At 36.9% G+C, this 14,374-nt stretch overlaps 1 protein-coding gene across 4 annotated transcripts in view; it reads left to right on the top strand.

Moving 5' to 3' along the window:
• The window catches only part of NUCB2 (nucleobindin 2), a 40,499-nt gene that overhangs the window by 13,286 nt on the left and 12,839 nt on the right, over positions 1-14,374 (top strand). For all 4 annotated transcript variants that reach the window (XM_055548458.1, XM_055548459.1, XM_055548461.1 and 1 more), the window contains 3 exons: positions 5,561-5,704; positions 6,296-6,403; positions 10,256-10,382. In XM_055548458.1, the coding sequence (XP_055404433.1) occupies positions 5,561-5,704; positions 6,296-6,403; positions 10,256-10,382 (379 nt within the window). The remainder of the gene's footprint in view (positions 1-5,560; positions 5,705-6,295; positions 6,404-10,255; positions 10,383-14,374) is intronic.

Here is a 14,374-nt window from a genome sequence, read left to right as displayed (position 1 = left end):
AGCTGTCTATTTTACACGTGGTAGTATCATCCATTTTTCTTTTCCTTGAGGATCCAAATTTACTTTTCAGATAAGCATTCTCTTTGTCTCTCATTGCAGAGGAGGTTTGTGAATAACAGAGCTAAGGGAAGCAGTATGTTTTCAAATGTTAGCTGCTTCAGAACCACCTGTAGAGCTTGTTAAAATAGACTTTGCACCCCCACCCCCACCTCCCTCAAAGATTCTTTGATTTAGATGATCTGGAGTAAGCCCTAATAATTTGCATTTCTAACAAATTCCCAAGGGGTGCTGGTGCTGCTGCCTCAGGGACCACCACGCTTTGAGAATCGCTGCTTAAAAGCAGACATAGGCTTTGGAGTCAGTCACTCCCAGGTCCAAACTCTGGATCTACCACTTACTGCCATGTGATCCAGTTCAAATTTTTTAACTGATATATTTCAGATTCCTGTGCTTTAAAATGGGAATAATAGTATTTATTTCACAGGGCCATTGTAAGAATTAAATTAATGTAATAAAAAAATTTAGCATACTGATTAGTATGTTGTGTGTGTGTGTGTGTGTGTGTGAAAGTTGCTCAATCGTGTCCGACTCTTTGCGACCCCATGGACTATACAGTCCATGGAATTCTTCAGGCCACAATACTGGAGTGAGTAGCTGTTTCTTTCTCCAGGGGAGCTTCCCAACCCAGGGATCAAACCCAGGTCTCCCACTTTGCAGGAGGACTCTTTACCAGCTGAGTCACCAGGGAAGTACTTAGTAGACATTCAATAGATGGTTTCTGTTGTTATTTATAATAAGCCTAGGACTCAGTTTGGAGAAGGCAGTGGCAAGCCACTCCAGTATTCTTGCCTAGAAAATCCCATGGATGGAGGAGTCTGGTAGGCTGCAGTCCATGGGGCCGCTACGAGTTGGATGCGACTGAGCAACTTCACTTTCACTTTTCACTTTCATGCATTGGAGAAGGAAATGGCAACCCACTCCAGTGTTCTTGCCTGGAGAATCCCAGGGATGGGGGAGCCTTGTAGGCTGCTGTCTATGGGGTCACACAGAGTCGGACATGACTGAAGCAACTTAGCAGCAGCAGCAGCAGCAGGACTCAGTTAAATGTTTATGTACCATTAACTCATCCACTGTTTTAGAGCAGATGCTCAGAGAATTTTTGTCACTTTGAGATGCTATCAGAACGCATGCATACAGACATTTTCATATACACACATTCCTCCATGACTCTCTTCATTTTATGATAGACTTGAAAGAAGAATGAGAGAGTAGAAATGACAAATTGGTGAAGCGATTCCACTTCCAAGACTGTATTTAACTAAGGTTTATTTTCATTACTCTCAGGCTTCTATTGTGTATTGAAGTAAAGGTAGACACCATAAGAAAGGGCATATTTAACAGCATGCAACTTAGCTTCCAGTTGCTAAGCAGAACTGTTTATTAATGTATGTGCTGTATGGTGAGAAAACGAGAGCCTGAGGAACATGGGAGATGAACCCAGGGTGGAGGAAGGAGTCTGTGTGAAAGAGTCTTTTAAACTCTGGATTTACTGTACCAAGTGATAGCAGTCACAGCTCCTGGTGGGGTTTGCAAAGTGAAGTTACGGAGGTGTATCACTGAGCTGACTTTCCACATGCACAATGTAGAGACTATTCAAGTCATTTTGAGCTTCTCTGATGGCTTAGCAGTAAAAGATCTGGCTGCAGTGCAGGAGCTGCAGGAGCTGCAGGTTCAATCCCTGGGTTGGGAAGAGTCCCTGGAGGAGGACATTGCGACCTACTCCAGTTTTCTTGCCTGGAGAATCCCATGGACAGAGGAGCCTAGTGGGCTACAATCCATAGAGTCACAAAGGGTCGGACATGACTGAAGCAACTTAGCATGCATGCCCAAATCATTTTAGCAATTATTCATTTTCTAACTATATGTGTACCATGTTAGGGGCCATTGAGACTCAATTAAGCCCCAGAAGTATATGTAGAAGATATCAAAATTGACTTGAGCAGTTAAGCCGTCACTCGGGCTTTTCAGTCGTGATTACACTTAAAACTCTAGTGATGTCTAATAGTCATTAGATTGGGCAGCCTGTTTACAGTGGCATAGGGGACTTGCAAAGGTAAACAAAAATTTCAATTCAGAATTAAAAAAAACTAACTTACACTTTTTAAATTAATTTTTTAAAAGGTAAAAGGTATAGCTAATAAACACTTGAAAAGATGGTCAACATCAGTAGCCAACAAAATGCAAATCAAACTCACAATAAGATACTGCTTCACACCCAGTAGGTTGGCTATAATAAAAGATAGACAATAAATAGTGTGTGTTAGTGAGGATGTAGAAATTGGAGCCCTTATATAGTGCTGGTGGTAGTGGGAAAAGATATAGCTGCCATGGAAAACAGTTTGGCAGTTCCTCAAGAAATTATAAATGGAGTTACAGAATTGATCTAGCAATTCTCCTCCTAGATATACAACAAAAAGAATTCAAGTTGCTGCATCAAACACAGTAACTGGACCATAAATATTCATAGTAGTATTATTCATACTAGCCAAAAAAAGTACAAGTAGGACTTCCCTGGTGGTACAGTAGCTAAGAATCTGCCTGCCAGTACAGGAGACACGAGCTCGATTCCTGGTCTGGGAAGATTCCACATGCTGTGGAGCAACTAAACCTGTGTGCCACAACTACTAAGCCCATGCTCTAGGGCCTGAGAGCTGCAACTTCTGAGCCCTGGAGCCTAGAACCTGTGCCCCGCAGCAGGGGAAGCCACCACAGTGAGAAGCCTGTGCACCGCAATGAAGAGTAGCCCCCACTCCCTGCAACTAGAGAAAGCCCACTCGTAGCAGCAAAGACTGAGTGTGACCAAAAAATAAGTAAATAAAATTTTAAAGCAACAACAAAAAAGGAGACCATTTATTGTAATCTTTAATAAAAAAAAGAAAGCAGAAATTACCCAAATTTTCATCAACTGATGAACTGATAAACAAAATGTAGACTATCCATACAGTAGAATATCTATTCAGCTGTAAAAAAAAAAGTGAAGTGCTGATTCATGTTACAACATTTAGCATAATGCTAAATGAAAAAAGCCAGATATAGAAAAGGCCATATGTTATATGATTCCATTTATATAAAATGTCCAGAGTAGGCAAATCTATATAGACTGAAAGTCGATTTGTGGTTGCCACAGACTGAGAGAATAGAGGGAATGGGGAATGACTACTAATAGGTATGTGGTTTCTTTTTGGTATGATGAAAATGTTCTAAAATTGGATTATGTTGATAATTGCACAGCCTTGGGAATATACTAAAAACCACTGAATTGTGTGTTTGGAAAGGATAAGTTTTATAGCATGTAAATTATATCTCAAAAGAACAAAGGCAAAACATATACCTATAGTGGGCATGAAGCATGAATGAGAAATAAACCTTTGTTATCATAAAAAATCATTGTGAGAAGAGGAGGTGATTCATGGCCAGGAAAAGATTCTGTGGAAAAACAAATCATCCTTCTGTTAAAGATTCCTAATGCTGAGTAGCCTGTCACAAGTCCTCAAAGTCTTACGAAGATGGGAACATATGTAACTTCATTAAGCCAGTATCTCCCAAACATTTCATTATAAGTAACATTTACTCACAACAGTCATGTTGAAGGACTAGTGTCCTAGAGAAGAGTGAGTCTTGGACTTGAGTATATATATGTAAGGATCACTTGGAGTGTTTGTTAAAGCAGATTCCAGGGTCCCACCCCAGAGATTCTGACTCTAGAAGTCTTGGGTACAACCTGAGAATTTGCATTTCCGACAAGCTCCCAGATGATTTTATCCTTTAAGTTTGAGAACTAAACTTTGAGTAGCATCTTTATAGAATAGACAAATCCTGTACCTTAGATGGGAGAATTTTCTGGCAAGTGAATTATATCTCAATAATGATGTTAAAAATGTTGATATACTAGAAATAGCACTAACATGTGAATTCTAGTGATTTTGTTAATTCAAGACAATGCTGTGTGAGTGAATTATTTCCATTAAAAATTTCTTCATCTGTAAAATGAGTCACTGCTATATCCTACCTAGGGTTGTGGTGAAAATGAGGCAGTGTATTCTCCCAAACTGTGTTCTGTGGATAAAGACATGTTACTTAAAAAAAAGTCCATGGCCAGCTAAGTTTGGAAGTCTCTGAATTAAATAATGCATATTCCAGATTGATGGTCAGACCATTATTTTTTACTTAGATCCTGTTATCAGTCTATGTGTATCAAATAAATTATGAGCTTTTCATTCATTCTAATTCTTGTAGTAGATCCTCTGGAGCTACAAATATCCTTATGAAGTAGAAAATTAATAAGCAAGATTTGAACAATGTATTTCTTTTAAAGATTTACTAATTTATTTTTGGCTACACTGGCTCTTGTTTGCTATGCACAGGCTTTCTCTAGCTGTGGAGAGCGGGGGTTATCTCTAGTTGTGGTGCTTGGACTTCTCATTGTTGTGGCTGTCTTGTTGCGGGCACGGGCTCTAGGCATACAGGCTTCAGTAGCTGCAGCACATGGGCTCAGGAGTTGTGGCACATAGGCTTCATTGCCCAGTGGCATGTCGGATCTTCCTGGACCAGGGATTGAACTGATGTCCCCTGCCTTGCAAGGTGGAACACCAGGGATCCCCAAGATTTGAATAATATTGTGGGACCAGCACTAGTTGTTACTCTTTTGCTTCAACCCTGTTACATCCTGCTTGATATTTTATTGACCTATTTATTTGAAAAATTATTGACCAAAAAGAACTTTGTCATATGTGGGAGGAGAAGAGGGCAGCAGAGGATGAGATGGTTGGATGGCATCACCGACTTAATGGACATGAGTTTGATCAAACTCCAGGAGATAGTGAAGGACAGGGAAACCTGGCATGCTGCAGTCCATGGGGTCACAAAGAGTCGGACACGGTTTAATGACTGAACAATAAACATTGGCTATGATAAAATAATGTCTGGTAAGGTTAAGAGAATATTTGTAGCCAGTTATTTGTCTTTTTAAATCAATTTATGTTCATAGAGCAAATTACTTTCAAAATTAGATCAAAGCTAATTTAAATATATCCAGAAGTAATTTTGGCTCTTTAGTATTTTAATTGAGAAAAAATATATAGTTTTCCCTTCTCCCTTTCTTAAACTTGGGCTATTTATTTTTTAAAAAATTGAGTTCCTCATTACCATCTTTATTTGAAGCTTTTTAAATTAACCAAATGTTTTCTTATATAAGCAGTTTAAACTTTAAAATTTTGTTTACTTGTCTTTTTAATCTTAGCTGAAAAGCATTTCTTTCCTGATTTTCTTTAGTGATCTATTTTAAGCATTATTTTTGATGTTATAATCTATTCTTAACCCCTTTCTTAGAATTCTAGAATTCCTAGAATTTTTAATTCCTAGAATTAAGCTCCCTAAAATTGAGTATATTATATTATTAATGGTGGTATTATTAATGTGGTATTAATGTGATAATGTGGTATATATATATGGTTTGAAAATGTTTTTTCAGAACCTTAATATAATTGTACCTTTATTTCAGATGAAGTGGAGGACCATCCTTCCACAGTGTTGTTTTCTCCTGGTTACGTGTGCACTTACTGCTCTTGAAGCTGTGCCTATAGACATAGACAAGACAAAAGTGAAAAGTACTCAGCCTGTGGACAGTGCAAAGATAGAACCACCAGTAAGTGAAATGACAAAGATAACCTTGTGAGAAGAATTTTAACTAAATTTATTACTTATAAAATTGGAAATTTAGGAACTATTTTTCAAAAAGTAGTAAAAAGTATAATGAATAAGTATATGTTGTTGTTTAATATTAGAAAAAATTTATTTAATGTAGTTATATTAGATATATATATCTAATTAGTATATTAGATAGTATATAAGAGAATTAACCATAATACATTTCCAAGATGGAGATAACCAGCCAAGAAAACATTATGTTCAGAGAAGAGACAGATAACAATGAAGGAGACAGGTAACAATGGGGTAAACTCAATAATTTTAATATTATTGGTTAAGTCTACATTGTCTAAGCGATATAGAAAATTGGCTTTTACATAGGAATAAAACATGACATTGGTTCTGATACAATGTTCTTCATTTGAGAAATAGTTTTTTAACTTTGACTGCCCAAACTGTCAAAGTAGGTTTGTCTCAATACCATTTTTCTAGACATTTTTTTGTTTGTTTTGTTTTTTAGGATTGAGATCTTTAGATACAGGGAAGGAAAAACTTTCAGAAGAGTTATTGTTTGTTTCTTAATTTGAAGGATACTGGACTTTATTATGATGAATACCTCAAGCAAGTGATTGACGTGCTGGAAACAGATAGTCATTTCAGAGAAAAGCTCCAGAAAGCAGACATAGAGGAAATAAAGGTAAATGTAATTAAATAATTGTTTGACATATATTTAAGCATGCCAGACACTGAGCTAAGTATTGGGATTACAAAGATGAGTCTCATTTGCAGCCCTTAAAGAACTCAAGGGAAACTAATACCAAGAAAAATATTACTACAATGAATATATGATAAGTGTATAATGTATTTTGGAGATATAAGATTGGACACCTAATTCAGTATAAAGCAGTGGGGGAAGGTGGGTCATCTTTCTTCCTAGAGATTATGTCTATTGCTTGAAGATGTGGCTGAGAAAAGGAGAAAGACTGGGAGGCATCCCAGGCCACGGTGCAGGAGACATATAGAAACCTGGGAGTAGGAAATGTTTCTGGAAGCTAGCCTGGGAAGTGGAGGCCATGATTGGCCTAAAGATGAGCTTGGAAGGCATCATGGGCTAGATGACAGAGGGTCTTGTACATCATGGTAAGAGACTCAAAACATGATGGGAGGCCAGCAGGAAGCTATTCAAAGGTTTAGAATAAGTTTAGTTCTGGTGTTTAATCAAATCCAGATTAATAGAAGATGTAATGGCCCACATCTTATCTCAGTAGGGGAGGTTTAATTTGCCTCTGTCCTAAGAAGCATTTATTGGACATTATCTTAGTCCATTTATTAGACATTATCTTAGTCCTAGACCTCTCCTTAGTACTCATAATAAAGAAAAGAGATTGTAAAAAACAAGATCTGACATGAGAGATTCTTTAAAAGCCCATCCTTGAAGGGTGAAAGTGAAAGTGTAGTCTCTCAGTTGTGTCCAACTCTTTGTGACCCCCATGGACAGTAGCCCGCCAGACTCCTCTGTCCAAGGGATTCTCCAGGCAAGAATACTGGAGTGGGTTGCCATTCCTTCTCCAGGGGATCTTCCTGACCCAGGGATTGAACCCAGGTCTTTTGCCTTGCAGGGAGATTCTTTACCATCTGAGCCACTAGGGAAGCCCATCCTTGAAGGGTAATGAATCCATTTAATTTGGTTTATCTTAGAGTCAGAAATTTAAAAAAAAAATCCAATGATTTAATTTTAAACTTTCAGTTATATCTCTCAAGATAGTTTTATTGGTTTGCTTATGTTATTTTTATCTGTTTTTAACTTTCCTAAAAAATTGTCTCAGCTGTTTCTAGAATCAGAATTAGTGAACTTCATTTGAAGGAAACATTCTGGATCAAGCATCCTTCTTATTTTAGTTTCTGTCCCTGGTCTGGGCCCCTTTTGAAAGTCTGACCTACATAAGGTTGTGGCTACTATCAGAGCCTGTGTGTGGCTTTTAGTTCACAGCTTTCCTCTTGGAAGCTGTGAACATTTCTGGGAGAATGGTAACAGCCTTATGCCAATTATTCCCTTGAATTATCTTTATTTTATTTTAGAATTACCTTTTTTTTTTTTAATTGACATATATTTGACATATGGTATTATATTAGTTTAATGTTTAGGACATAGTGATTTGACATGTGTATACTTTGGGAAATAATTACCACAATAGGTCTAGTAACCATCTGTCGCCACACAAAATTAATACAATATTATTGATTGCACACCCCCACCACATTACATCCCCATGGCTTATTTATTTTACATCTGGGAGTTCGTACCCCTTGACCCCCTTCACCCATTTCATTTCTTCCCCAGCCTCCCTCCACTCTGGCAACCACCAATTTATTCTCTGTATGTGTCTGTTTTTTGTTTAGTTTAGTTGGTTTGTTCTGTTTTTTTAGATTCCACATATGTCAGGCAGCATTTTTTCTTTCTCTGCCTGACTTATTTCACTTAGGTAATACCCACAATCCCCTGAATAATTTTGTGTTTCCTTGAAAAATTTATTTGAGCTATGGAACTAATTTCCTGGGATGAATGATATCTAATATAGATCTTTCAGTGTCTCTTATCTACAATACTTCAGTTAGGACTAAGAGCATTATTTGAGGGCTAACAAAAATGTGGATAATGGGAGTTACTATATAGAGATAACCAGGGAAAAGAAGGCAACTAGCTTGTCTTATTTGGTATGGGAATACTTTTATAACTGTCTCCCTTTCACAGTCAGGTCCTTTTCTTTACGGGGTTGTATCGGGTAAGGGTGGGGGAGACAAAATAGAGTGACTTAAACAGTTATTTAATGAAAAAGAAATGAGTAAAACTAGACAACAAAACCCAACCCAAGAGAATCATTACAAACAGCTAGGCAATTCCTCTTTTCTCAGGAAAAACTGGAAAAAAAGTTGAAGTTGTCCTTTCCTTCCATTTTGAAAGGAGACTCATACTGCATTTCTTCCCTTACCAAACATTGCTAACGGGGAGGATCATGGCAGTGCCTGTGCTGCTTCCCTGAGTGTGCTTTTGTGAAGGATGTCATGACTTCTTCATTGCCAGATCTAAGGCACACATTCTATTCCTCTTCTTACTGGACTCCTTTATTTTATCTCAGTGGTTCTCAAAATTTAAAATTGTTAAAACGGATTTCTGGGCCCCACCTCCCGACTTTATGATTCAGTAAGTCTAGGGCCTGTGGATCTGAGGTTCCCAAGTGATGTTGGTGCTTCTGCTTGAGAACTGTTGCTTTATCAATAATAGTGACCATCTCTCCTTGAAATATACTACTCTTTTTGCTTCTGTAACAGACTATTCTCTTGGTTCCCTTTCCCCACTCTGAACATTCTTTCTTGGTCTCCCTTGTGGAGTTTCTTTACCGTCCCTTCCTCAGCAGGCCCCCTTGACTCAATCCTGAAGGGTTTGTGTGCCTGATTGCTAGTTAGACTTGCGTGGGCTGCCGTCTATGGGGTCGCACAGAGTCGGACACGACTGAAGTGACTTAGCAGCAGTAGCAGTTATGATTGCAAGTGCATTTATAACAAGAGAAAGTAAACCACTAACTATTTTGTTTCTTAAATTTTGAAGCATGTATATATTCATCTATGAAAAAAGTAATCAAAGGAGACAACCTAAAAAAGATGAATTTTGATAAGTTTTTAATATATGGAATGACTAAAGCTTAAGGAAGCTATGTTACTTTAAAAAGCTTTATCAAAATATAATTAATATACCATAACATTTGCCCCTTTAAAGTGTACAATGCAGTGGTTTTGATACATGTACAGAGTTATATAACTATCACCACTATCTAATTTTAGAACAATTTTGTTTCCTCTAAAATGAAACCCTGTATCCATTAAGCAATCTCTCCCCCTTTCCTCCCCTCAGCCCCTGGCCAACATTAATCTACTTTCTATCTCTGTGGTTTTGCCTGTTCTGGACATTTCATATGAGTAGAATTATACAAAATTTGGCCTTTTGTGCCTGGCTTCTTTGACTTAGCATAGTGGTTTCAATGTTCAGCATATTGTAGCATGTATTGGTATATTCCATTATATGGCTATTCCATATTTTATCAATTTATCGGTTGACGGACTGATAAATTGGGTTATTTCTACTTTTTTTAGTGTGAAAATTGCTGTTGTGAACATTCATATTTAAGACTTTATGTGAACATATGTTTCTACTCTTTAGGTATATATCTAGGAATGGATTTGCAGGATCATATGGTAACTCAGTGTTTAACTTTTTGAGGAATTGTCAAATTGTTTTCCAAAGTGGCTGTACCATTTTACAATTTAAGTTACTTTTTGAGTTTCTTGTTTTTGCTTTAATTATGGCTTTTAGATGCCTTAATTTAGAGTTACAAACTGAATTTCTTCTGAAAGAAATGTTTGTAATATCAAATTTATCTCAATTAGTCAAAGCATTTATCACTATTTTATCATAATCCTATTTTAGATATATTATATCTTATCTAAAAATGCAATGGAATAGATAACATTAATTTATCATTTTTGTTAACAGAGTGGGAGGCTAAGCAAAGAACTGGATTTAGTAAGTCACCATGTGAGGACAAAACTTGATGAACTGAAAAGGCAAGAAGTGGCAAGGTTAAGAATGCTGATTAAAGCTAAATTAGATTCTTTTCAAGGTAAGTACTAAAGAAAAGGTCAGAAAATTCCAATATTTGGTTTTGAGGTCAGTTTACAGACCATGTTCCTTTAGTAAAAATTTAATGTTAAAATTGATTTGGCTGCTCTTAATTTTTAAAATGTCATTCAAAAATCAAAATGATTGCCCTTAAATAATAATATCAAAAAAGGAAGAATGAAAAATAATTAATTAAGCCATTGCTTTAAAGAGGAAAAATAACATCAAAGAAGACCAAAAGAAAGAAGGGGAGAGAAACTAATTAGAATAATTTCCATAGATGAAATAGAAAAATGGTCGGAGCTAGCTCCACAAAAACACCAGGTTCAGACAATACCAAAGGCAATTCCACTAAACCATTAGGGGGCAGGTTGTCAGTGCTATTTAAAGTATTCCAGAGCACAGATGAAGAAGGAAACTTCCACGCTCTTATCATGTATTGATGCCAAAACCAAAATTATTGGATATTAAAAGAATACTCTGTCATAGCAAGTGGATTTATTTTAGGAATGCAAGATTAACTTTTTAGGAAATCTAATATTATAAATTATTATATGTGTATATACAGGAAGAAAAAATTTTTTGGTGACAAAAGAACTTGCAAAGTCAAAGGACAAATAATTAATTGGAATAAACCTTTCAAGTTTGTATTTTAAAAAAAATTATATTTATCTATTTACGCATTTCTTTGGCTGTGCCTGGTCTCAATTGTGGCATGGGGTGTCTTTGAACTTCATTGTGGTACGTGGGATATAGTTCCCTGACCAAGGATCGAACTTGGGTTCCCTGCATTGAAAGTGTGGACTCTAAAACACTGGATCACTAGGGAATTCTCCTCAATTTAAAAAAAAAAAAATTAAGATAATTATTTTTGGTACAATAGAAAGTTCATAGCAAGATTGAGGGGAAGGTACGGATATTTCCCATATACCCCCTGTCCCCAAACGTTCACAGCCTACCCCAATACCAACATCTCCCAACAACTGATGAACCTACACTGACACATCATGGTACCTCCAAATCCACAGTTTTATATTTCACTCTTGGGGTTGTACAGTTTATGGGTCCAGGTAAATTTATGATGACATGTATCTACCATTATAGTACCATACAGAGTAGTTTCACTGCCCTAAAACTCCTCTGGCTCTGCCTATTTATCCTCCCATGGTCTAATTTAGACTATGAGGAGATTACACAGCTAAGAAGCAGAATTTTTGAAATGTGAAGCTATCTCAAAGAAAGTTCATACGATCACCTCCATATATTCAGAAAAGGCATTTGACAAGAATTAACACATCTAATTAATTTTTTTAAAGTCATAAAATAGTAATCAATAGATCCTTCTGTAACATGATCACATATGTCCAGCTCAGCTACACATACTTATTGGAGAAACACAAATATGTATTTTAACTAAAATCAGAAACAAAACAATGCTCACTGTGTCACCACTACTAATTAATATTGTATTGGAGGGTATAATCAATTATACAAATGAAAAAATTGGAGGTGAAGTAAATGGAAAAAAGGCAATAAAATCATCTCTATTTGCAGATAATAGGCACTTGGAAAACTCAATGTAATTGTCTGAAGAACTTAGTATATACAACAGGAAAATTCAGCAAGGTAAACAATATACAGAGGTCTTCCCAGGTGGTGCTAGTGGTAAAGAACCCTCCTGCCAATGCAGGAGATGTAAGAGACACGAATTTAATCCCTGTGTAGGGAAGATTCCCTGGAGGAGGGAATGGCAACCCACTCCAATATTCTTGCCTGGAGAATCCCATGAACAGAGAAGCCTGGTGGTCTATGGTCCATAGGGTCTCAAAGAGTCGGATCCGACTGAAACAACTTAGCATGCACACAAGCAATATATAGAAATCAGTGTTTTTTCATATGTGCAAACAACAGCCAGTTAGCGGATGTAATGGAAGAGAAGACTATTGCACAATACCAACAAAAATAAAATACCCAAAATAAACCTATTAAGAGATATGAAAGACTTAAAGATAAAAACTTGAAAATGCTCCTGAAAGATGCAAAAGTAGACTTGAAAAAACAAGGAAGACATAGCATTTTTCTGATACAAAACTCAGTATTATAAACATGTCAATTCTTCCTAGATTAATTTATAAATTTAACATGATTCAAATAAAAAAGATGTACATTTTTTCCCTGGTACTGGCCAAGTTAATTTTAAAATTCATATGAAAAGGAAAACAAGCAAGAAAAGCAATATGCCTCTTAGGAAGAACAAAGAAGAAGGACTTGTTATATTAGATATCAAAACATATCACTGAACATCAGACATTAGAATTCTATGATTTTGTCATGTAAGTAGAAGGACCAGTGAAACAAAATAAAAATTCCAGAAATAAAATTAAATACATATGGAATTTCATTTGCATTAAAGGTGGTATCTCATTAGTGAGATAAGTGGTCTTAATAGAGTTGGATAGCCATTTGGAAAAAGGTATAGTTAGATTTATATCTCATATATATCAGGATAAGTGCTTATGTAAATCAAAGATTTAAGAGTAGAAAATAAAACCATAAAAGCAAAGTTGACAACATAAGTGAATTCCTTTATTGTCTTGGAATGGCCTTTCTAATTATGAATCAAAACCCAAGGGCCAGATTTGGCAAGTGAGATACCCTTCAAGCTGGCTCCTGTATCCTTGTAATATGCCTGTATAGGCTGGTTATCTGGGTGGTTCATTGTCATCAATAAATATCTGAATATTTACTAAGGACAGAGTATCAGTTTTTAAACTCCAGTTGCATAAAAATCACCTGGGGAGCTAGTTTAAACATACAAATTACTGAATCTCACCTCTATATATGCTGATTCTGGGGATAAGTAATATGCATTTTAAACTTGTACCTCTGCAATGGGTCATATTGGAGAAATTGTGTAGAGCAGTGGTTCCTAAACTTTTTGGTACCAAGGACCAGTTTCATGGAAGACAATTTTTCCATAGACTGGTGGTGGTGGGGATGGTTTCAGGATGATTCAAGTGTATTACATTTACTGTATACTATATTTCTATTATTATTACATTGCCTCCACCTCAGATCCCTGGAGAAGGGAAAGGCTACCCACTCCAGTATTCTGGCCTGGAGAATTCCATGGGCTGTATAGTCCATGGGGTTGTAAAGAGTTGGACACGACTGAGCGACTTTCATTCATTCACTCATCCCACCTCAGATCATCAGGCTTTAGGTCCTGGACGTTGGTGACTCCTTGTGGCTCAGACGGTAAAGCCTCTTCCTACAATGTGGGAGACCAGGGTTCGACGTCTGGGTCGGGAAGATCCTCTAGGGAATGAAATGGCAACCCATTCCAATACTCTTGCCTGGGAAATCCTGTGGATGGAGGAGCCTGGTAGGCTACAGTCCATGGGGTCACAAAGAGTCAGACATGACTAAGCGACTTCACTTCACTTCAGTGTAGAGGGTAAACTCTCTGCTGGTGAATAGACTTAGAAAACAAGTACCAAATACTCATTATCCTGAAACTAAGGACATCAGTGAGAGGTAAATTAACTCATACCATCCTACTTCCTGTAGTCAGACACACAAAGCAATTCTGTCTTTGAAGCCAGGCCTAAGGTGGTTTGAGATTTCTTTGCATTTAGACAACTTCCATCTCCTTAATCTTGGCAATGTTTTCTTTATTCCAAAACAGGGGCTAGATTTCATTATCTAAAGTAAACTGACTTACATCCTTAGAAAGGTTATAAATATTTTCTCCTTGATTCACAATTTATGAGTTAAAATTTCTGATAATTTGAAGAAGGGCTTAATTTGAAAGTGAACGTCGCTCAGTCATTTCTAATTCTTTGTGACCCCATGGACTATACAGGCCATGGAGTTCTCCAGGCCAGAATACTTGAGTGGGTAGCCTTTCCCTTCTCCAGGGGATCTTCCCAACCCAGGGATCGAACCCAGATCTCCTGCATTGCGGGTGGATTCTTTACCAGCTGAGCCACA

Source organism: Bubalus kerabau, chromosome 15 (genome assembly GCF_029407905.1).
Source record: "Bubalus kerabau isolate K-KA32 ecotype Philippines breed swamp buffalo chromosome 15, PCC_UOA_SB_1v2, whole genome shotgun sequence".
In the NCBI taxonomy this organism is placed as follows: domain Eukaryota; kingdom Metazoa; phylum Chordata; class Mammalia; order Artiodactyla; family Bovidae; genus Bubalus; species Bubalus kerabau.
This window is presented reverse-complemented; position numbering and strand designations above follow the sequence as displayed.